At 49.8% G+C, this 22,664-nt stretch overlaps 1 protein-coding gene across 1 annotated transcript; it reads right to left on the bottom strand.

Annotated features, from left to right (window-relative positions):
- Positions 1-6,700: 6,700 nt before the first annotated feature.
- RPIA (ribose 5-phosphate isomerase A) lies at positions 6,701-21,694 on the bottom strand. Its single transcript, XM_080589982.1, has 9 exons — positions 21,354-21,694; positions 17,514-17,574; positions 15,806-15,861; positions 12,786-12,845; positions 12,292-12,356; positions 12,113-12,181; positions 11,443-11,584; positions 10,017-10,116; positions 6,701-7,945 (listed from the first exon to the last, which is right to left on the bottom strand). The coding sequence occupies exons 1-9, from the start codon at positions 21,597-21,599 to the stop codon at positions 7,848-7,850; spliced, it is 897 nt and encodes a 298-aa protein (XP_080446108.1). The 5' UTR covers positions 21,600-21,694; the 3' UTR covers positions 6,701-7,847.
- Between the last annotated feature and the right edge of the window lie 970 nt (positions 21,695-22,664).

Raw genomic sequence — 22,664 nt, 5'->3', positions numbered from 1 at the left:
GAAGGACCAGGCTCTGGGACTTGGGTAGGTGCTGCCAGGAGGGGACAGGTCCTGTCTAAATTAGATCAGATGAATCCACTTGGCTCTTTCCAGAGGGCTCCACATTTGCTCAAGCTAACTGCTCATGTAGCCTTTGAGGGACATCTTACATGAGACAAATCCTATTACTGATGCAGCAAAAGTGGGAGTAAGTTGCTCCTGGTCCTGCTATCTCTGTCTGTTTGATCAGCAAAATGGGTGCAGAGATAGATCGATAGACAGAGAAATGTATTACAGCAGACAGGATTTGTCCACGCTTAGCCAGCTGTCTGGCTAAATAGCAGTATTGATCCTGTAAATAGTGACATCCCTAAGATACCTAACTTATTCTTCAAGCAGTAAGTACAGGCCTCGGGGCATGGATGTCTCCACAGGATGAATTTTGCTCGGGAGAGGCAGCCATCCACTGCAGAGCAGCTACCGAATGGGGACTCTCTCCCATCTTATTTATTTCTCTTCCATTAGCCAAATGAAGGCTAGAAAGGTATCGCACTTTTTTCCCCTCTTACTTACTGCATATTCAGTTTGGGACTTTGAGTATTATTTAATCCAGAAATGTGCAAGTTTTCGAAGCAACCGTTGACCGAACAAGGTTTATTAGCCCCTTTATAACCAAAACGTTGCAAATCTGGAGGATTCAAAGCAGCTACAGGAAGCTGCATTACACACCTAGCTAAAAAAATACCAAACCTGTGAATAGCATTTGATAAGATTTTGATTGAAATGTGGCAAACCATTGCTGGCACCTCCAGATGCACAATCCTGAGAGCGGAGGTTTTTACAATGATTCTTCTGCAACAGCTTCAGCTGTTAAGTTTCGCACTGACTTGCTTTAATTCATGAGTTCTGGCTAAACTAAAAAGGGATTAAGTAGTTTTATTACACAATATTCAAAACAAACTGACTTGCAGAGCACTGCTTGCACTGACTATACTGCATTGCCTTCCCTAATACAAATAATACGGTAATAGCTGTTACATACAATAATAGCTAATACAAATGCCCAAATGTTGCCTCGAATTTCAAATATTGCAGTAAAGTAAAACTGAAGAGGACTCTGCAGATGCCCACTGATGTTACTGAAACACAATCTGGCTGTCCTTCCCCATTAAAAGTACTTCCAAATCAGTTAAGCAATAGCTACAGAGACAATTATATAGAGAAACAATATATTATATATTATATTATATATATGTATATTATCAAGAGAGACAACACACCCCATGGCAGGAGGGCTGGAATTAAATGATCTTTAAGGTCCCTTCCAAACCAAACCATTCTACGATTGTATTAATTTTCTGTCCCAGTGTTAGGAAGAATTCTGTTTCCCCAATTCATTTTGCAGTATAAAATTATCTTTATTTAAAACCCAGAAAAAAAAGATCACTGCTGATGCGATATTAATACCTCTAAAGGGTTTGCGGATGCTGGTCACTTCCATTAACCCACCAGTTGCCCTCCGGTAGGAACAGAGCTCGTGGAGATGGATATAGTTGTGATATCCAGATGCCTACAAGCAACACTGCCAAAATCAAGTTACTTTGGGAAGAAATAGAGTCTATTTAATAAATACATAAATAAATAAATGGATGACAAATCTCCATTGGTTACAGAAGACCAACCCAAGTAAAAATACCCCATCCTCAGGGACTTTGTACATTTTGGGGAAGCCAATATCTATTTGACTTCACAGCCATGTACGAAGAAACTTTTAACTATAGGCTATATAAAAAAGCCCCAGAGAAGCTCGTGCCATGTGGTGGACTCTTGGTGGACACCTCTGGTGGACATTTCTCCAGGTCATTGCAGGAGAGCAGAGAAGGGGATACAGTTCAGGGGTGAATCCTTCCAGCCCAGGCATCCCTGCCAAACCTTGGAAGATCAAAAAGTTTCATTTCATACCAGAGGTAGAAAACACTATCACCAGAAATACCCTATAGTTTATAGCCTAATAAAACAGGCAATGAATACTTGACTTAAAAGACTGAATTACTATCACTGCTTACATCGGGTGCACTGGATGGTGACGGCGTGCTGAGGGTGCTGTTATCCCAGACGGATCAGTAACTGCCAAGAATGAGTTTCTGCGTTTCATTTCATGACTGTGATGCCTTCGTATGAACATAAAACTGAAGGTAACCGTGAATGCCCACTCATAATTTAGTAAGGATAAACCAGACAGATTTACAATTTCTTCTACTAAACAGCTGTTTAAAAGGGAACCAGTAGCAATCTTAATTTTTTGGCTGCTTTTCAGTGACACCGATGAGACTGACTTCATATTTGTGATAACATGGGCATTTGGACCTGGTAGATTTGTGCTTAAGGCTAGGAAGTCTGAGCAACAATATTTTTAATGTCCTTTTTTTCCAAAGTATATCCGAATGTGTGGAAACCCCACAAACGAAGTCAGCAGGGAACAATTTTAGCCAGATCTTACCAGACATTATTTTTATTGTTGAATGGAAAAGATGTTCTTAACTGCTAGCATTAAAATACAGTTTAAAAAATTCAGAGCTTTGTCCCTATAGGTGTTACATTTTTATTTTATTTTATTTTATTTTATTTTATTTTTGTGCTGCCGTACAACCCGAAATGTAAGAGAACATTCAGGAGGAAGAGATTTGTTGGAGGACAACAGGGAGGTTCTACGAGTAGCCTCGACAAAGACAACAACGAAATAATTTCTGTTAATGATAGCTGCCTGTTCTCGTACGGGTCTGAACTAAAAGCGATTTGTACCTGCTATCATCTCCGCAGAGAAAAGCATTTAAATAGCAGCTTGTTCTTCAATTATATAAGATTTTGCTATATTAGTCATGAGCCGTTGGATTTGGATTCCTCGCTGACCTGGCCCCATCCTCACTAAGCTATATTTAAAATTAAAGAAGGGAATGGTGAGCTCCTTTTTGAAAACCAATACTCGTGTAAGGACAAGAGGAAGACAAGATTAGTTTTTTAAGCAAGGAATTAAGATAGTAAGACAAGTGTCATACCGTCTAGATTTACAGTGGGGTTTTTCAATTTAATTTGACAGTGCCAAATACATTGCATTGGGATTAAACTGTACAGGTTATTAAATCCTGATTACCAGAAGCCAGTGCACTGTAGCAGGCAAATAACTCACAAGTTACTGAAATTACAGCTTTGAAAACGTTTTAAGGGAATTAATGTTTAATTAATGATTTTGATTTTTAAGGCCTTCCAGTAATAGCTTCACTAAGAGATTACAGAAACCTGCCAGACATTGTAAGCAGAAAGGGTATGTGATGTTGCTGGTTTTATAATCAGCCTTGCACTGGAACAGCACCACGAGGGAACGAGGAGATTGGTGTGCAAAAAAATGACTGTCCCAGTTAGGAGGAACTTCACCTTCTGTGATTTTTTTTGTTTGTTTGCATGATCAAATTTATCTCTCATCCTTTTAACATTACAGCATTAGACGAACTTTGAATTTAGAGTGATCCAAGAATATCCCTAGTTCAACCTCCCAAGTTAACTTGGATATTAATGTGCAGGGATGTTTACAGGCCTAAAATGATTGTTTAAAGTTAGCACCGTGCTGCTGGCTTCTTTTTGGTGCTAAATGCTGAGTAATAAATACTGAGTAATAAATACTGAGTAATAAATAATATACATCATCATCACTTTATAATTTTCCAGCACGAGATCTGTATGAAACCACGACTATTGGTTACAAAACTAACTTACACCAAGAAATTTTTGTACAAACTTTTTCTTTTTTTCCTTAGTAGTTTAAGTAGTTTCTCATATTTATGTAGTTTCTTAGAAGAAGCTAAGTCACTGATCCTTCACTCTTTAGCTCACCACGTTTACCGTGATGATCCGACGTTACCTTCACAAGGCTGTAATTGTAATTAAGGGGATTTGGAAGATGTGTGTGTGACTGCCTGTAAAAATGCAAACAGGAAAGTCTATTGAACTGAAAATTATAAACATTTGGTAGCAGTTTTCCTACAGAGATGACCTTACAAGGACTCTCCGACACTAAAACATTAGGGATCTTGACGGTAATTTATGGTGCCCAGTCAGGAGACCGGGACATTTAAAGCTGACCTGTGGAGTGCTGTAATTGTACTGGGGCTTTCCGACAGGTCTGCTCCTGGTGGGTTACAGAGGTACGGGGATGATACAAAACCCACTGAAGTTATTGGAAAGGGAAATGCGGTAGTTCGTAGGTTAAAAGTAGTTTGTAGGTTAAAAAAAAAAAAAAAAGCGTAAATGTCATTCTAAAGTTCCTCTTTTTAACCTGAGATACAGAACATTTTCGCTATTGTATTGGGTAAAATAGAACTGCAAAGAGGTTTGGGGGGATTCACAAGGCTTGATACGTTTGAAAAGTCCCTTGGAAAAAAAAGTCACTTCTTCCTCATTTCTTCCTGGAGCAGCTGGACCAAAGCCGAAGCCACCAGGAGGTATCCGGTTAAAGCCACCCGACTGACATGTTCCTCCAGACTTACCAACTTATCCAGATAAGCAAGGAGAAGGCTTTCCTGGGTTGCAAGATGGACCTGGCTCTATGTTTAAAAGGTATCAATACCCATTACAGCTTGCTAATAGTCATTACGGCTCGTTTTGCTCACTGCTTATGTGATCATTTTCTCCTTATCACTTGGTTTGGTTTAATACACAGAGCAAACAGCCTCTGTGCTGCCTGCTTAATTATTTCCATCTCGTTGTCAAGTTTCTCAGCGCAATAATTATGCCAGCTCGTAAAACTAGTCCTACAGTGGCAATAGCAGGAACCTGACAGAAAGAGTTGGTTTGTAACATGGAGCAAGGTGGTTCACTTTAACTAAACACTCAATTTCTTTCCCCTTAGTTTAATTAATTCAGCTTAATTATTTAACCTGCTAACCAAAGGTTAATTTGATTGGATCTTAAGCACTCTATTATTATATTTATATCGGTTGGGGTTTCTTTTTGGAATGAGCCTCGTGTTTTATTACCTCTCATCCTCATTAATTTTAGTGCTGCTGTTGATCTCTCTTGAAACGTTTGTTTTCTCCAGGGCCAAGTTAATCCATAATTCAGCGCTAATGGTAAATCGGCTGTGCGTTACCCGCTGCGCTCAGTGCTAAAAGCGAGGCCAGGGTTGGCGTGCAGGAGATGGATCGCACCCTCTCATCACGGTAAGGTTCAGGTACTGCAGTGATATCGCACCCTAAATTGTCACAGCTACTCTGCCTTGGGCGTTAAAAGGACAGCTTCTTCCATCTGCTTTTAAATTTTTATTATTTTTTTTTAATGCCATCTTCTAAAAATGCATCCCTGCTCTTCTTCCTGAGCAGGGTGGGATAGAGGTGGCAGCCCTGCTACTAAAGACTTCTTAAGGCTATTTTAGACTGCACCTTAAAAAATAGAAGTCAAAAAGCAAATGCCACACTACGAACCGCCCAGGGTGTTAAAATCAAATGTAACAAACACAAACTCAGGCCCAGGAGCTGTTGGGAGAAGCCCTCCGGTGTGCTCACAGGTGAACAGCCCCCTCCCTGGATGGTCACAGCGTGTCACGGAGCCCAAGAGCCTCTCCGCTAGCTGTGGGGAAGCACCAGACCCTTCTCCATTAGGTGGATTTTGAGTCAAGGTGCCCTAACCCAGAACATATCCACTGACCAAAAATCTGAGCTGGAGAACTTTGCACAAAACCTGCATAAAAATCGGCACAAAGCCTCCAGACCTGGTTCAGACCCCAATTTTTCCTCCATCCCTGCAGATTTTAATTCCATCCCTGCAGTACATCGAAGTCTGCATGCATAGCCCATAGCCCAAGACCTGCTCGAAGTCCCCCCGGCAGGGACAGCTGCCAACAAAGCATGAGGCTTTGCCACGAGCATCCCAAGCACCCCAAGAAGCTGGAGAATTAGACTTGCCACGTTCAGGCTCCGATTTAACAAGCCCCTGCTAAGCACAGAGCTGAATGAGATCACGTCTGGTCCAGGGCCAGGAAGTAATGGTGCAGTAATGGTTTTATTGGCTTTTTCAGAAGGAGCTGTTCGACTTCAGAGAGTCAACAGCAGCGTTGGCTCCCGCTAATCTCATTTTCAGAAGCGTGCTGTGTGAGAAGCAGCTTCCTCACAAAGCTTTGCTTGATTGCCCTCTGTTTATCTAGGATTGCATTAGGAGCCCGAGACTATCTGAAAGCAGCCCGTGGCAGTCGGAACAGAGCTATGATTTTGGGAACGGCTTCTGCAGCATCAGATTTGCGAGAAGAGATGCTCCAGCCTTTCCAGCAAGTTGGTGACTGGGTGGCAGCCAGCGTGCTCAGTACAAAGAGGTTCAGAATTCACAGAATAGATGTGCAGAAAGGGGAAGATTTAAAGGCATAAAAATAGCTCCTTTCTGTGAAAAAGGAGCTGTGTTTTCCATGCCCAAGTTTCAGACATGCGGATTTAAGACAGGCACGTGGTAAGTGCTGCAGCTAACACGTGATGATTAGAGAAGGGTTAATTGAAAATAATGTAGTGTATTTACCTTAAGCAAAAGGAAATCAAATGCAACATCAGGGTGAATTTAGCTTGGGTGAAGTGCTGTTTTAAGGGAAAAGTGCAGACAAACTTTTAAAGGAACTAGAGCATAAATCTGTCTCACAACAACCTGTCCATGGAGTAGTTACCTTAAGAATGAAATCACCACCAGACCTGGTATAACAGTTCTTTATTTCAGTGTCTCTAACACAAAAAGAGGGCTTGCATTTTGACATCAGAACCATGCAAAGCACCTGTACACAGAGAACAATATATCAAATGAGTGTCTCCCTCCTGCTACATACGGTAAATTTAGGCAGGAAGACTCGGTTTTCCTTCGCATTCTGCTCTATCCTTCCACAAATCAACCAGCTGCGAGAGGTGATAATTAACCTTCATTCCAAACCAGTAATTTGCCACAGAACAGTATTCTGCACTGCCCCAAGCTGCTCATAAATGCTTCTGTAAACATCCTCAAGGACCCTCAGGTTCTGCTCTCCTTTTACAAGGATGAAGTTCTGAACATCTCCAGCTACTGGAACAGGCTTTAACAGAGGTACTGCGGTAATGCAGTTGTACAAGAACAGATTTTGGCTCAAAGGATGAATGTCTCCTCCATACAGAGGCCCAAAAAAGGCCCTCATTAACATCCCAGACACAGGGACGCAGAGACCACAGTGCCCCTAGGCTCAGAGATTTGTCATATGCACAGAGGATTAATTAGACATCCCAACTATTAAAAAACAGTGGTGTAGAAAAAATAAAAGGCATAAAATACCGAACCAAAAAGGTTCCAAATAAGGCATCAGCAGGTCCCAACTGGGTGTGCTCCCGTTATGCACATCATCCTCCCAGCCAAGGTGGCTAAGAATGACGCATTAGGGCTGTATTTCTGACCTCAATCGTTGAGCGCTAAGAGCAGCCCGAAGGGTTCAAGTTCTGTTCCAAAAAAAAAAAAAAAAAGAAAAAGAAAAACAAAACAAAAAAAAAACACAAAAGAAGAAGTATTCTTTTTGGTAAATATTTCTTAGAAAATCAAAATGTTAAAGCAATTTGTTTAAATGATTCTTTAAAAAAAGACAACACTCCTATAAAGTAAAAATATATATATATATCTAGAAATAGAATATAATTTCTTTTGTGGTTTTTTTTTTTTTTTTTTAAAAAAGACATTCAGTATCACATCAGCGGATTCTGGTCAACTCCCCGTCCGCCTCCTGCGATACCCGCTGCTCGTTAAGGCAAAACGTCAGGCTGGCACCGTTACGACAGCTGAATCCAAGTGGCCCAAGGCGAAGCAGAGCGGGCAGCGTGCCGGCGTCAGCGGGGCTGCTTCTCCCGCACGCTGACCGAGCCGTCCTCCATGCCGAAGTACACCACCTCTGCCATGTTGATGAACAGCCCCGTCTCCACCACACCTGGGAATGAGAGCATTAATGCCAGAGAGGTTTACAGAAATGTGTCCAGCCTGGGTGACTTGCATCAGCCATACCAGGAGCCTTTACCACGCAGCCAGACCGAGGAAATTCTCTACAGAGAGTAAGAAACAGCTCCCAGAGCACCCCCTGATGTTCGCACCACCCCAGCCACACGTTTACACTAATACAACCACAAACATGGCATTTTCAGCTGTCTGACGACCCACAGGAATCAGAGGAAGCCACACAGCCATAAACTTACCCACTTTAGCTTTTAAACACGTCTGAAAAATTATCTTCTTAGAGTACACCTGGATAACACTTTTTCAGATGTTAAGACAGCAGATCTGCTGCTGCCTCTGCAATTTGTAGCCCATTAGCAGGTGTGCTTCTGGTTGCATTTAATTAGGTAATTATGGGGTGCTCTTAACTTCACAGTGGTCACTGAGCCGCAGCCAGAGCCCATAAACACCCAGGCTAGTGGTTTCCAAACCAGGCAGGTGGAGGATGCAAGCCAGTGCCATGGGTTCAAACAGAGCCTCCAGGCTTTTCTCCTAGCCAGCAAGAGACTCCTTTAGGAATCAAACCGAAACTTCCTCCGGGACAGGGGAGAAAAGCCAGCTTTTCACATTGCTTAAATCTTTGATACCACAGGGATTACGGCCGCAGAAAGGTCCATGAGAAGTTAATCACCCTGTCTAAGGGGAATTAAGGGCAAAATGGATTTGAGGCCAAAGATCAAGGAGGAAGAAAAAAAAAATAGCACCAGAGCGATGCTCATCCAGTTGGTCCTTCCTTATACAGACAAAAGAAAAGCCCAGGGATACCATTAGCTCTGTTTTGAGGCACACGAAAACCTCAAGCATCTTTAACGCTGGCAATTTGTAGCGATGCACAGCAGCCCCCAAGGCAGCAGCTTGCTGGTGCACGTGGCACTCAGCATGCCAAAACCCTGGTCCCGTAACGGACCCAAAGACAGAGGCCACCAATACTCAGAGCCAGCAGCGAGACTGCTGGGTGAGCCCACGCGAGCTGGCTAGGATATGGAGCACTGCACGGGGACAGCCCAGCCCAGCAGCGCTCACTGGTTCATTAACATCAGCCACTGGTTTGTTTAGATCTGCTCCTGCCAAAGGTCTGAACCCGCCATCTACTGTTGGCTGCAAGCAAGTGCCAGGTAATTATTCAGACCACAGACACCAGGACAAGCCAGGGCAGAGGTAACACCCTAGCAGCTTGCTCCGAGAGTTGGGAAAAGGAAAATGGGTTTGTTTTCAGCAAGTCAGCCTTCTAATAGGCATTGAGGGAAGCAAAGCCACTAAACAGAAGCAGCTTTAAGTTACTGGGAACCCTTCACCAAGCCTAAATTCATGGCCTCTGGCTGGTCGTGCGCTTTAATCGTGGTGCCAGGACAATACTTTGCCACTTTGCAACAGGATCCCAGCCTGTTCCTATGCGTTCTGGCAATACACCAGCAGCAGTGAAGCTAAAGGCAGTCCTGCTGTGCACTGCAGGGGCAGGAGGTTATCTGGGATGAACTCAAAGATAAAAGATACAACACTATGTATTCAAAAGCTGGCCAGATTCAAGGGCAGACTTTTGCTAAGACCTCCAGCCAAGATAGCCAGATGAGGCCGAGCCAGGCTTCATCTGCTCAGGAGTCCTTGCAGAGAAGCTGTTCCATTTGCACAGTATCATTGGCCACTGCTTCTCTTTTGCACATAAATAGCTAAAACAATAGGTATGACACACTGCAACCTTACAGCAAGGGGAGCCCCCAGGGCTACACAACAGTACTGAGACGGAGCTGTAAGCAGTTTCTGGATAACACAGCCCAGTGCAAAAACAAAAATAACACAGCCCAGTGCAAACCCCTCGTTCCTGAGTCCACCAGCGTTTCCACTAAAAGCTCCTTGCTAAATGGACACAAGGAGAGTAAGGAAGAGAATAAGACTGGCGTGTCTAAAATGCAAAATGGTGTACACACACACACATACACAATCCCAAGGTCAGGGCTTTCTAGCATGGACCAAGCCTTAGCCAATGTTTGTTTTTTATTTACAGACATTACCTGGTATCATTTTGATGGCAGTGTTCACTTCGCTCCATTCATGAACCTTGTCAAACTTCCAATCCAGGATGAAGTTCCCGTTGTCCGTCACCACAGGGCCCTGGGAAGCAAACCCATCTGTCAGCACCGCGAGCTCTTTTCCTAGCAAGCGCAGCAAGGGACCATCACAGTCTCGCACCGGGAGCTGTCCCCGCTGCAACAGTTTAGAGAAAGTCATCATTCAGGTAAAGGAGGGCAGTGCCCTGCTCCACAAGAACAATAAGCCTGTAAGAAAAACCATCACCCAAGGCAACTGTGCCTCCTGCATTCTTCTGCATACAGGTCACAGATAATAACGCAGAAGCTGGAAATAATGATGCGATTTCATCACTGCGGTAGAGGATCCTTTTCGCAAGAGTAAAACCCGATGAATGTCCTAAAAAAGCTACCATATACAGCTGAAGCCAAAATAAGACCCCCTACCCCAAAGATAAGGGTGTGCCACACACTGCTGGATGCCAGGGGGAGGTTTTGGAGCTGAAGGACTGCTGGCCTTCAGTGTCCCAGATGTGCTCTGCACTCTCTCAAGCCCAACAGTTGGGTCCTTTCAATAAAGCCAAAAAAACTGGGGCTGAGAACAAGGTGTCTCAGCAGCTAGGAGCAGGGTTTGTGACCACACGCTCCAGCAAGGACCACGGCAGGAAAAAAGCATCCTCCAAGGTCATGGCTCGTGCTGCACCAGCACCAATGTGCGTTCCCCGAGAAAGGCTGGTCTCAATACACGGAGAACAACTGGTTTGCTCTTCTCAGGCTCCTAAACAGCCCCTCAACCTCTGGCCAAGGGATGAAATGCACCAAAACCAAGTACTCAGCCTTCAGGCGTTAGCTCCAGCTGTTCCTGCAGACAGCTCTCTTTTTCCCTGGCTAAGTGCCACTGCCCCCGGCCAGGACAGGACAGTGGCAGTGGAGACAAAGCAGCTTCGGTTTTAATTTAGTCCAGCTCTTGCTCAGTGTGGCACACAGGAGCCTGGGATCACCAGGAGCTGCTCGCCCAACCCAAGACACATTGGCGGCACAGACTGCCCTCCAACCCCAAACATCCCTGCGGAGCAGCAGGTCAAGTATTTGTGGGTGAGATGGAGGCCCCGGCAGGACAGAGAGGGTTCCCACAAATACAGTGACCCGGGCTCTGAACAGAGAGACCCAGAGCAGCCCTCAGACATGGGCTTGGCAACCCCTCTTCTTGTTCAGGGCTGCTTGCTTTGAGAGGGAGGCCAGAGAGGCCTTCCGTGAGCAACCCCAACATCTAAACACGCAGTTCATTAACCGAAGTATGACTGGGGAGGAATTACACAAGGGGCCAGATCTAATCAGACGAAAGGTCCTCCGTTTGGTCACGTTCAGGTGGCTCCTTTGGGCAATCCTGGGGCCGATCAGGGCCACTCACCGCTTTGCTGACAGCCATCCGCAGCTCTGCGGCACCCCCAAAGTTTCTGGTCAGGGCTCTGGTGACAGGGACGTAAGCCATGGGGATGACTTCAATGGGGATTCCCTTCTTCCACTGCTCCCCGAGACTCTCTGATTTTTTCCTGAGGACACGGTTTGAGGCGGGATTGGTGTCAGACATCACATTGCTACCACAATTAGCTAACATAAGACACTTATCGCGTTCCCTCTTGCCTATCCCTCAGGTGTAAGGCTCTAGAGAGCAGAGCACTCCGTTTGCACATGCACATGTGCAGGAAGAACAGGTTTAATGCGGAAAGCTCTGCTGATAAGCCCCGTTTTTACACACTTTGGACAAACAGGACAGAGGTTGGCTTCTCTACAGCCTCGAGGCTGCATGCACAGAAGGGGAAATTTATTCTGTGCCGACAAGCACTGAGCTCAGAAAGAACGGAGCAGCCGTTTCCCCACAAGCTCTGCTGACTCGGAAGCAGCCCTGCTGAGTTGAAAATTAAGGAAAAAAGGCCAGATTCAGTTGGTGAAGCACTGGGAATCAGGCTCATCTCCACTTATCCCTGCTCCCCTGACCCACTGGAAGAACTGTAATAGCCTAACACGGGACCATCCAAATCCTCCCACAAGACAGAGGCGTAACAAATCTTAATATTTACCTGTAATCGGCAATAACAATGAAGCATTTGGCATATCCTGCAACTATCTTCTCCTGCGTCAAGCAGCCACTGCAAGGGAAAAAAAGAAAACGTCAGAAAACATCGGACTGCTCCTCGGCGGAGCCCCGAAGCCGCCCACCACCGGTGCCCCACGCAGATGCACGGACAGCAAAGCTCACCCGCCACCTTTGATAAGGTTGAGGTTTGAGTCCACCTCATCCGCTCCATCGATGGCAACGTCAAGCTGTAGGGAGAGAAGAAATTGGGTGTGGAAACCTCACCCACACAGCCTCAAGGCGCTGCTCTCGGTGAAGACGGGAGGTGAACTTGCCGTCTCAGGGGACCACCCGGAGAGAAGCCCTGCTCTTCTTGGTCACGTCGTGGTGTCGGCGGTTGGGATTTGAGGGCATTTGTGGGTTTTGTGAAGTGGAGGAGCCCAGTTCAGCAGACAGAGACAGCCTCCTGGCCCTGCAATCCCTGCCCGAGTCACCCTAAAAACCCAGCCTCTCAGCCAGACCGCTGCTTTGAGCAAACTAAAAAGCCCAGGGAAAAAATAAATTAAGCTGGTTCTCTTCCTTCCTGCAGCTTTTCTCCCCAGGGAGGACAGACGAGCCTGGTGCTTTAGGAAGGACCAGGCTAAAGGCAGGGCAGGTAAGGTCTCGGTCCCGCTTACCTCTGGATGTCGGTCCAGGTCACTCAGCGTTAAGCCGTTCTGCAGGATCAGCTGCCGGGCCTGCGCACCAAGAACACAGCGAACACCATTTACCAGGGGCAGGGAAGGAAAACAGCCTTGTGGGGTCGTTCCCCCCGCCGCAGCGAGGATGGAGGCTCCCTGGGAGGCCTGCAGGACTCCGTCCCGAGCTCACAGAGAGGCTGTGGCCAGCACAAAGGCACGGCAAGGAGAAAACGCTGCTTCCGCACCGGATTCTTTTATCCAAATAATGACGATTTGAACTCAAATGCTCAGATGGTGCAAAGGGAATGGCCTGAGTGCAGGTCTCTCCATCCTAAACAGCAGGAAGCCCCATCAGCTTGGTGGGAGACACCCGTGTCTAAGCCTGAAGACATATATGGGATTTTTGAGTCCTGTATTTTCCATTTCAGCTTGGACATTATATTCCCCTGCGCCCATCTAGCCCCTCGGATTTCCCTTGGCTGAAAAAGCGGGAGGAGGAAAATGAATTATTTGCACCGTAGCGACATGGGGCTAACGATAAAAGCATTATTCATATCGGAAAGGAACAAACAACAATCGAAAAAGCAAAAAGGAAACGCACAACTCATGGCAAAAGTGTGGGAAGCCTCCTGAAACAGCAGTTTGGTGGCCCCGACCGGCTTTTACTGAAGTAGCCGTGCATTTCCCTCTAGTGGCAACACGACACAGAGCACCTGGAGCCACTCTCCCCTTTGTCCACCTGTTTAAATGTAAGACGGAACTTACAGAACCTTAAACGGGTTGAATTTTCTGTTGCAAATCACTGTTTGAGTGAGAGTCCCTTCTTGCATGAATTCTGCCTGAGTCTGAACTTCTGATTGTGCTGTGGCTATTCCAAGAAACCCGTGTCGCAGCCTGGATTAATTCATTCCCAGCAGTTTTACCCACTTACAAAGCGCACCAGTCACACGTAGGGGCATTCCAGAAACATTAAGAAGAATTAGATAGTCCTGGCAATGAGAAACAACTTGTATCTTTTCCATTTCTCTATCATTTTACAGCATGCAGTTTTAACACCCATGGGCTGCGGGCTCTCGATCAAACTGTGCACTGGGATTGCCCCGAGGGCTCAAAAAGACCCCCGTCAGTGGGCGTACATTCGTGGTGTTCGTGTACGGAGATTTCAGGGATCTGGGAATTGAAAGCATTGGAAAACACTGTGCTGCACATGCAGGCCAGATCCTGGACAGGCTCAGAGCGAGCGGCGTGGAGACGAGGTGGCTCTCCTCGGGCCCTCTGCTTGCAAGGCGATGAGAGCAGGCCGGCAGAAATCAGCAGCAGAGCTCCCACAACGGGGGGCAAAGTGGCAGGACCCGCGCAGCGCTTGCACGCCCCGAAATGAGCGGGTTAACCCCGTTTCCTTGCCCAGCCCCGGGGATCCAACATGCAGTCCGGAGCACTGCGTTAGCTGGCTGGAGGACGGGTCCTTCGGGGATTAGACGAGTGACGGGTCGCTGCCAACAAGGGTCTGGCTCCGTGCTCTCGGCACGCGTCCGGGTGCAAAGAAGAGACAATGCAAAAGCCAAGGGACGGATACTTACCCCGGCACTAGCTTTACTGATGGTGACGGAATAACCCAACCTTACAACAGGGAAGGGAGAAGAATAAAAGCCCACTGAAAGCAATTCTTCCTTGCCAGTGACCTCAGGCAGCCATTTACACCTGTACGTAGCGAAAATAAGAGGCTGTTTTGCTGACCTGGGAACGTTTCCCTGCGAATTGGTTGAGGTCTAAGAGACTGCACGAGATACGAGGCAGCCCCACATTTGGGGGATTTGGGCTCGTGCAGGTGTGTGACCTATCTCCTCCCTTTACCAGCAACCTGGGTGTTTTACTGGGAAGGAACTCTAATGTTACATGAACGATCCCAGCACTTGAAGGCAGGGCAGGCTCCAGCTCACACTCACCATGAAACTTTTATCAACATTCCCTCTAAGACCTAACGACGTAACTCAGAGGAGTTTTTCTAGGTTCTGACAGCACGTGGCATCTCAGGATGGGGATCAGTTTACACAGATCAAAGAGAGGCCATCACCACAGTGTATGCATAAAGCAGAAGTACTGATATAGGCTAAAATATGTATTTATTTTTTTACTCTTTGCTTTTTGCAGCAGTTTGCCACTGGTTGTTTGCAACTGCTGAGAAGAGAGAGCCTCACGTTGAAAGAACATCTGCAGGGCACAAGGGTGTTAAGTTTTCATAAGGTTTTAGGATGATTTAGGTTGGTCTCCATCCAACCTCCAGCTCACAGCAGGGCCAGCGACCAGGCTGCTCAGGGCTTTGCTACACAAACCTCTGAAACTGTGCACGGCCTCTCCGGGCAGCCTGCCTCACCACAGGATCGGCCTCACGGTGACAAAGTTGTGACAAAAGTACAATCCCGGAATCCACACCAGGACTGAGAAAAGGACAAATGTCCAATTCCCAGACCAGAGTGTTGCCACCCAGCCTTGAAAACCCTGCGGGTGGCCCCCGTCCCACAGGCTGGCACCATCTCCTCTCCCCACCCTAAGGGGACAAGGTGCACAGCTGCTCCTCTGCAGCAAGTTTCCACCTCAGGGAACAGAGGCAGAGAGACCAAAGGCATTTGCCTGAAGGCACAGAAGCAGCTCAAAAGCTTCCTGAGCAGCTCTGAGTTTTACCACGGAGCCACAATTCTCCCTCTCCCCGTCAGCTTCTCGACAGCTAGGTTGGTATGAGCTGATCCCTGAAGAAGCTGCACTGCAAGGGAAAAACTAAGCTGATTTCTCTCCCGCAATCTCTTGTAAAACCCAGCTGACACACGCTGTCAAGCTCCTCCTGAAAACACAGGAGCTCGCGCCGTGATTTTTACAGCTTTCAGGGCCTGATACAGAATCAGGGAAGGAGACTCAGCGTCTCCAACGTGTTTTGCATTATGAGCCTGCGTCACCACAGCCAAAGGAAAGATGTCTGTGAGCGCCTGGACGAGAAGAAAACAAAGGAGGGAAGCGCTTACCTGAAAGGACGTAGGGATGCAGACAATTGTCAGGTTCTCTTCTTTAACCCGCTCGGCTGGAGGAAGAAAGCAGAAGCCTTGGTTTGTTCGTTGCAGAAGGGAACACCGCGCACCAACTCTCGCTGTAAGGACATCAGCTCAGAAAAGCCCCTCTGAATCACCGCAATTACTTGCTTGGCTTGCAAATAACTCGGTCACGCTCAAAACGCCAACAGGAGCCACCCTGCAGGGGCTCAGGCTCTGTCTCTGCAGCAGCGTTCGAACACCCCGGACACCACGAGCCGTTAACCTTTGGGTCTCCAGCAGCGGAGGCGCGAGGGTTGTGCCTCGGCAGCAGCTCCCGGGACATCGGCCCCGCTCCCCTCTCTCGCTCCATTAGACGGGCTTTGCTGTGCTCCTTGTAAACAGAGCCGCAGCAGCTGCCTGAGAGGTTTTCTGGCTTGTTGCCTCGGGGACTTCGCGTCCATTTCTTATAAAACATTTAAATATACGGCAGGGAGAGGATTAATGAAACACGGTATTCCGTTAAACGGAAGGAAAGATTTCTTCCCTCGGGTTAATTTCAAATTACGAAAATCTATCGGTACGATATTACTATGGACAAAATGTGATTTTAGTAAATACAGTGCAACAGCCATCTCATCAGAACAAGCACGTGGGCCACAGGCTTCAAGGCAACGCAGCCTTGCAGGGGTGGAGGATGAAAAACACGGGGCCACGTGCTGCTACAACTCACATCTCACATTTCTTTTGAGATCGATCCCGTGTTAAATTTGGAAGTGGTTGTAACACTGAGGCAAAGCCAGGCAGCTGAATCGCAGCTCCCAAGCCACCTCCCAGACCACCGTGTGCAGGAGACGTGGTGTGGGGTGACGTGGGGGTGACAGGCAGATCACACCACGATCCCTCCTGTCCCCTGCCCGAGGAGTTAGGAGTCACCAGGGGACTTTGCAGCCACAGCAGCCGGAGACACCCCGAGCTCTGCTTCCAAATCAGAGTCCCAAGGCCGAAAGGGAACTTTAAACCTCGGTGCCCACCGTAATGAAGCACGAGGATAATTACCCTCACACTCACTCTGCAAAAATGCGTTTGCTTCACTTGAGAATTTTGCAAAGAGGCTGAAAATTTCTGAATCACACCCTGAGCAAATTTGCACCTCGAGGCAAGCAGATCGACCTAGCTGTAGGGTATAAAAAAAAAGGCACGGCAGGATTTCATTCCTTGCCCCACTTACACCTCAGCAGGACCCTCGGCGTGAATGCCGTGCGTGCGAGCAAGCAGCGTGAGCTGCATGCAAACGAGTTAATGGCAGCAGAGCAGCTGCATGGCCCGAAGCCACAAAGCAAGTCAGGACCGGGCAAAGCTGGAAGGTTTTTGGCTCCGGTTTGGGCAGAGCTGGAAGGTTTTTCGCTCCAGTTTGCGGCGGGTGCCAGTAAAGCGCATCGCCTGGCTCTCCGGGGAGAACAGGTGGAAAGCACCGCCCTGCTGAGCAAAGCCGAGGGAATCAGTCCCTCCTCGGGGCTCTCCGTGCAAAAGGTTTGGAGCACAAGACCCAGCTGCAACCTCCGGCTTCGAGAAGGACGCGGCAGTGGGCGAATACACCCAATGTATGAGCACGAGCTCTACGTACGCCTGGTTATCAATTAGTTGGGGCAGCTGGGCAAGAGGACTTTCTGGAGCGGGAGCAACGTGAAGGGGAGCACCCTACCTAATCGATGCACCGCGTGGACAATCGTGGAACCGCTTCCGATGCCAAGAACTTGGTTGTTCTGCAAATCAAAGAGAGACGGGAGAGCTGTTAGTGGGGCACGGTGCAAGGCCTCCGCTTTTCCAGCAGACTCCGTATTTTGGGCACGTGCAAGGGGAACCTTGCACAGAGCTGCCCGCTGACACGCTGACAGCGTGCTTCAGACAAGGAGAGGAGCTCGCTCCAGCACGGCAGGACCGCTGCCTGCTCTCCGTGAGGGTGCCTGAGGGATTTGAAGCAACTCACCCACTTCTCACAGGACCTGAGCTCGCTAAGTACCGCTGCGTCTGGCTCTCGGGGTGCTCAGTGCACACTCGCTGCTGGCTGCTGGCAGCGCCAGAGGCAGCCTCAGCAGCAGCACGTAGGGGCTTGAATTCCAACTAATCCTTGAGGGACTGTGAAGAGGGCAGCCAAAACAACAGGGTTTGTCCTCCCCCGCAACAGCCTAGCGCAGAGCAGGAAGGAAGCCTGAGAAACACTTGCACAGGACCTCACAGCTCAGCCTCCTGGCACTCCCAGCCAGCGGCACGTCTCCTCAAAAATAAGCAGCCCGGTTTGCAAGCCCCAGCCCCGGCACAGGACAAGTCTTTTCCTTCCGAGAGCAGGCGAAGGGGAAGGTGAGCTCTCGGCAGGCAACGGCAGCACTTCTCCTGCCGGAAAGCTGGGCACTTCCCCCAACACCACAGAGGAAGAAGGTGAAACGGCCTCCAGATAACATCTCCCAGAGAAGCCGCACAGTAACAGCAGCGGGCTGCTGCCAGCGGTGTTGTTAGTAAATACTGGGCATGCACCAGCAGCCAAGGCAAAGCAGTTCCTAGAAGATACAAACACCGTCCCCTAACACAGGGCACGGAGCTGGCTGCAGGAGGCTCCAGCGACACCCCTGAAGGATGAGTGAGCCTGGCAGCGTGTGCTGCAGAGGATCACGCTTTAAACACAACTCAGCCCTGGACTTTTCTCTGCTCGTGGTCCAGCTCGAGGATCACTGCGGTCTCACCCACAACACAGACAAGTTTCTAAAGCACGCCGCAGGCTGAGGGTGGTTGGGCGCAGTCGTCTTGCCTGCCCCAGAGGATGCTCCGCCGTGTAAACCTGTGTTTTATTATCAACTCAGCCTCCCACCCACCAAGAACTACCTGTGGCATCTCGCACACTAATTTTCGGTGTACTTGCCCCTGGTTTGGACAGGATCCAAAGCTTAAATTGACTTAAGAGGGCACGATATCACTACAGAGATTTCAGACGCTAAAGACTTCCAACCAGCCAGAGGTGCAAGCACAGAGTTGCTGGGTGTTACTTCTTGGATGTCAGGCAGCTCTTCCTCCGTAAGCAACAAGTCGGAGCTCAGCAGATGTGGACAAAGCCACATCTGCAGCATTTCAACCAGCTGAAACGTTACCGGGACGTGAGCCTGCCTGGAAAGGCAGAGCTCAAGGCAGGTCACACTCCCCTACGATTAATGACTTCCCTTGCTTCTGCAGCTTAAAAGCTTAAAAAAAATAAAAAGTTCTTTGAAACCCAGCACACAAACAGCTCCAGCTCTTCCTAACCACCGTGACTCTGCAAAAGAAGGGGAAAGCAACAGATCACCACCGCGTGCTTGCGACACTGCCAGCAGAGCTACGACATGGGAGAAGCCCAGCAGCAACCAGGGCTTCTCAGTTTCACCTGCCTGGCTGGCAGAGCCCAGCAGAGCAGCTGCAAGGGGCGAGCAAGGCTCGTTTTGGCCATGCAAGGGGCAGTTTCATCTCCTTGACCTCACCTCTACAGGCTGGGACAACTTTTTGGAAACCCTAAAGCAATGGTGAAAGCCTCAGCATCAGCCACCCCATTGTAATGAAGTGGGAAGAGCTCACCAGGCTCATCAACAGCAATAAACCTGAAGGTGTTTATCGGTGACAAGAGGCAAAGCACCCTCCTGCAGGAGGTGGCAAGACTTTGGTCTCAGTGGGTTTCCCAAAATTCAGTTTAAGCCGTTCTAAACCGGTGCTGTCACAACCCTGGCCCTACCGCGGCTCCCACCTCTCCCTTCTCAGCTCCAACCCCAGCCAGAGCAGGGGCAAAACCAGCCCAAACCCACCCAATTTTAAAAACGGGTGCATAGCAAGCCTGCCTTGAGTTACAGACAGGGCACAGCACAGCAAGCGCACCAGCAACACCTCACAGGCATGGCCGGTCCAACACAAGCTTCCAAGATTCGGATTTACATGAGCAAAGAGCTGGAGATAAACAGCACAAAGGCCGAAGTTTCCTCACGGGCATCTTCAGTCCTCTGTGGCAGGCGTGCCTACAGCGGCGCTGGAGGAGCTGTATAAAGGCAGGGCCAGCTGTCCCCAGGCAGTTTAGGGGTCCATGCTACCTGTGCTGCTCCTGTTTGAGCTCCTCCATCCCGGTGTCTGCTTGAAGGGCTCCTGCTCCGGTTCCATGGGTTCTGCTCTCAAAACTGCCCAGGGACAAGCGCTGGGGGTAAAAACACTGACCTGGCTTTAATTAAATGAGAAAGAAGAGGAAAAAGAAAAAAAAAAAAGGTATCCCCTGCTAATCTCCACCTAACGCAGCTGCTGCAGGCTGCCCAAGGAGCTGACGTTAGGGAGGACGGCCCCAGTGCCGTGAGCCTGCAGCAGAGTCAGGCAGGAGAGCTGTGTCCTGCACAGCCCAGCCCCAAACCCAAACCCAGCAGCACCTACCACACGTGCCTGGCGCACACGGGAGGCGATCTGCAGCTGCATTTTGGGGGGATCCTACTGCTCCCTCCGCTAGCAGTGATAGCAGCAACGGCCAAAAGGAAAACTGTTAGGCAAAGCAGTTGCTCCCTCCCGATACAAGCTGAAGGGGAGACGCGTTTTCTGCAGTAGCTGAGACCACCCAGCTCTGGGGGGACTCTGACTTGCTTCGCCACCATCGCTTCAAGCCAGCTTGCAGAGCAAACACTGCAATACTACCCCCACCGCTGCCTCTTTCATTATTAGCCAGGCCCTGAACTTCAACCGGTTGGGACGGGGCCAGACGTCACCGTTAAGTCCGCCCGACCATAAAACAGTGCAAAAGTCAGGACTCAGGAGTCACGTTGTGCCCCGAAGGCTGAGGTGCACCCGCCGCGCGACACCCAGCAGCGCCACGCACTGAGCAGCCCCGCTCCTGGCGACACAAACCCTTCACAGACCCACACACCGTGCAACTCGGGGCTTGCTTTCGGCAAGGGAAGGAGCTGACGCCACCGAGAACTGGGCTCCCCCTGCCCCACTGTCAGCTCTGCAGTGGGCTGGGGGAGGGCAGAGCGGCTGTAAAAGAAGCAAGCCACTTACGGGACACCGGGGAACCCGCTGACAACCGGGCCTGGGGGCAAGCAGGGTGGAAAAAGGGATTTTTTTCCTCCCCGAGAGTGCTAATATGGACGTGGAGCCCTACACCCCCTTCTTCAGTGCTGTTGAAGAGATGGTGAGATAACCCACTGCTCGGCAATAACCCACTGCTCGGCAATAACCCACTGCTCGACGACAACCACCGACCCTCCAAGTGTTGCCCACCAGCCTGTCCCAAAGCTGGGACACTTCTGCTCCTATCTAACCCTCGAGGGGGTGACCGAAGCCCTTCGCCCCCTCTCCCTCCTGGCAGGGGGCTGCCACCCCCTGTCCCCCCCCCCCCCAGGGCTCGCTGGGCTGGGGGGCGACGAGCCTGGGGGCGAGCCCAGCTCGCAGGGAGGGAGAGCGGGGAAAAACTGAGGGTGTCCCACCCGGGGGGGGGCTCGGGGACGAGCCTGGGGACCGGGACGGGACGGGGCAAGCAGGCGGGGTCCCTCACCTGGACGTGCCTGTCCACCGCCGCGCAGGCTGCCAGCCGCTTGGCTTCCTCGGCCATGGTGCCGCCCGGCCGCCCGCGGGAGAAGGCTGCCGCGGCCCCGGCCGCGTCCCCGTCCCTGTGCCTGTCCCTGTCCCTGCTCCTGTCCCTGTCCGTGTGACTGTCCCTGCCCCTGCCCCTGTCCCTCCCCGGCGGCCGGGCAGCCAGGGCGGTGCTGCGGAGCGGGCCGAGCCTGCCGGGGAGCCGCATGCCGCCGCGGCCCGCCCCCGGGGGGCTCTCCCGGCCGGGCTGCGGGCCTGGGCCGAGCCGGCTGCCTGCCTCCCTCCCACCTCCCTCCCTCCTTCCTTCCTCCCTCCCGTCCTCCTCCTCCTCCTCCTGCTGCCGCGGGAGGCTGGGACTTGTAGTGCGGCGAGCCGAGGACTACAGCTCCCACAGTGCCCCCTTGGGGGAGCGGCTCCCGGCCGGGCTGTGGTGCCGAGGGGTCGGGGCCGAGCTGGGCCGCTCCCCTGGGGTGCCCGGAGCCCTTCACAGCCCCTGTTCCCCGCCTGGCAGCAGGGGAGCTGCCCCCACAGAGGCAGCGTCACCCCCGGGACAAGGGGGGACACGGACGGGACAGGAGGTGCTGGCCCCTGGGGCGGCCGGCACCCGCTGCTGCTTCTCCCAGCATAAAGCACAACGGGGTTTTCCATCAGGGAGCGCATAAAACCTTTTCTTTTTTTACTTTTTATACATATTTTCCCCTCTGTCGCTGCTGACACCGTCCCCCGAGACAATCCCGGGGACGCGGGTCAAGCCCAAACCCGGCAGCCAGGCTGAGACCAGGCACTGGTACAAAATAAAAAAGCCCTCTCCGGGCTTCGTCCCACGTAGGCAGCTGGGATTTGCAGGTACAAGGTCACACCACAACGAGTGGAGAATCTTTTTTTATTTGCACAACAGAAAAGCTGCTGTTGACTCTATTTTTTATTTTTTTTTTTAGTTCTGCACATGACTGGCTTGTTCTGCTGCCAACCTCTGCAATTCCGCTGTGATTTTTTAAGGCTAGAAACGTTTCCTTTTGTTTTCCCTGGGCAGGCACGCCAGCCTTTGAACAATGGGGCGTTATTTGAACAATGGCTCTATTATCATCACCCAGGCTTATCGGAGTGAGCTGAGGCCTTACCTTTCTGTACAGAGCAGGTGACTTGCTATTAAGAGCATGTGACTGCTATACAGAGGAGCCTGGAGTTTTGTTTGCTGGCAATGATTTTTCCACGAGATACACGTTTAAAGTCCAAAAACGCACGGTTAGTGGAATCTAGATTTCAGAAAGAA

This window comes from Anser brachyrhynchus, assembly GCF_964034855.1.
Source record: "Anser brachyrhynchus genome assembly, chromosome: 4".
Classification (NCBI taxonomy): domain Eukaryota; kingdom Metazoa; phylum Chordata; class Aves; order Anseriformes; family Anatidae; genus Anser; species Anser brachyrhynchus.
The sequence above is the reverse complement of the archived record's forward strand: the minus strand, read 5'-3'. Positions and strand labels throughout refer to the sequence as shown.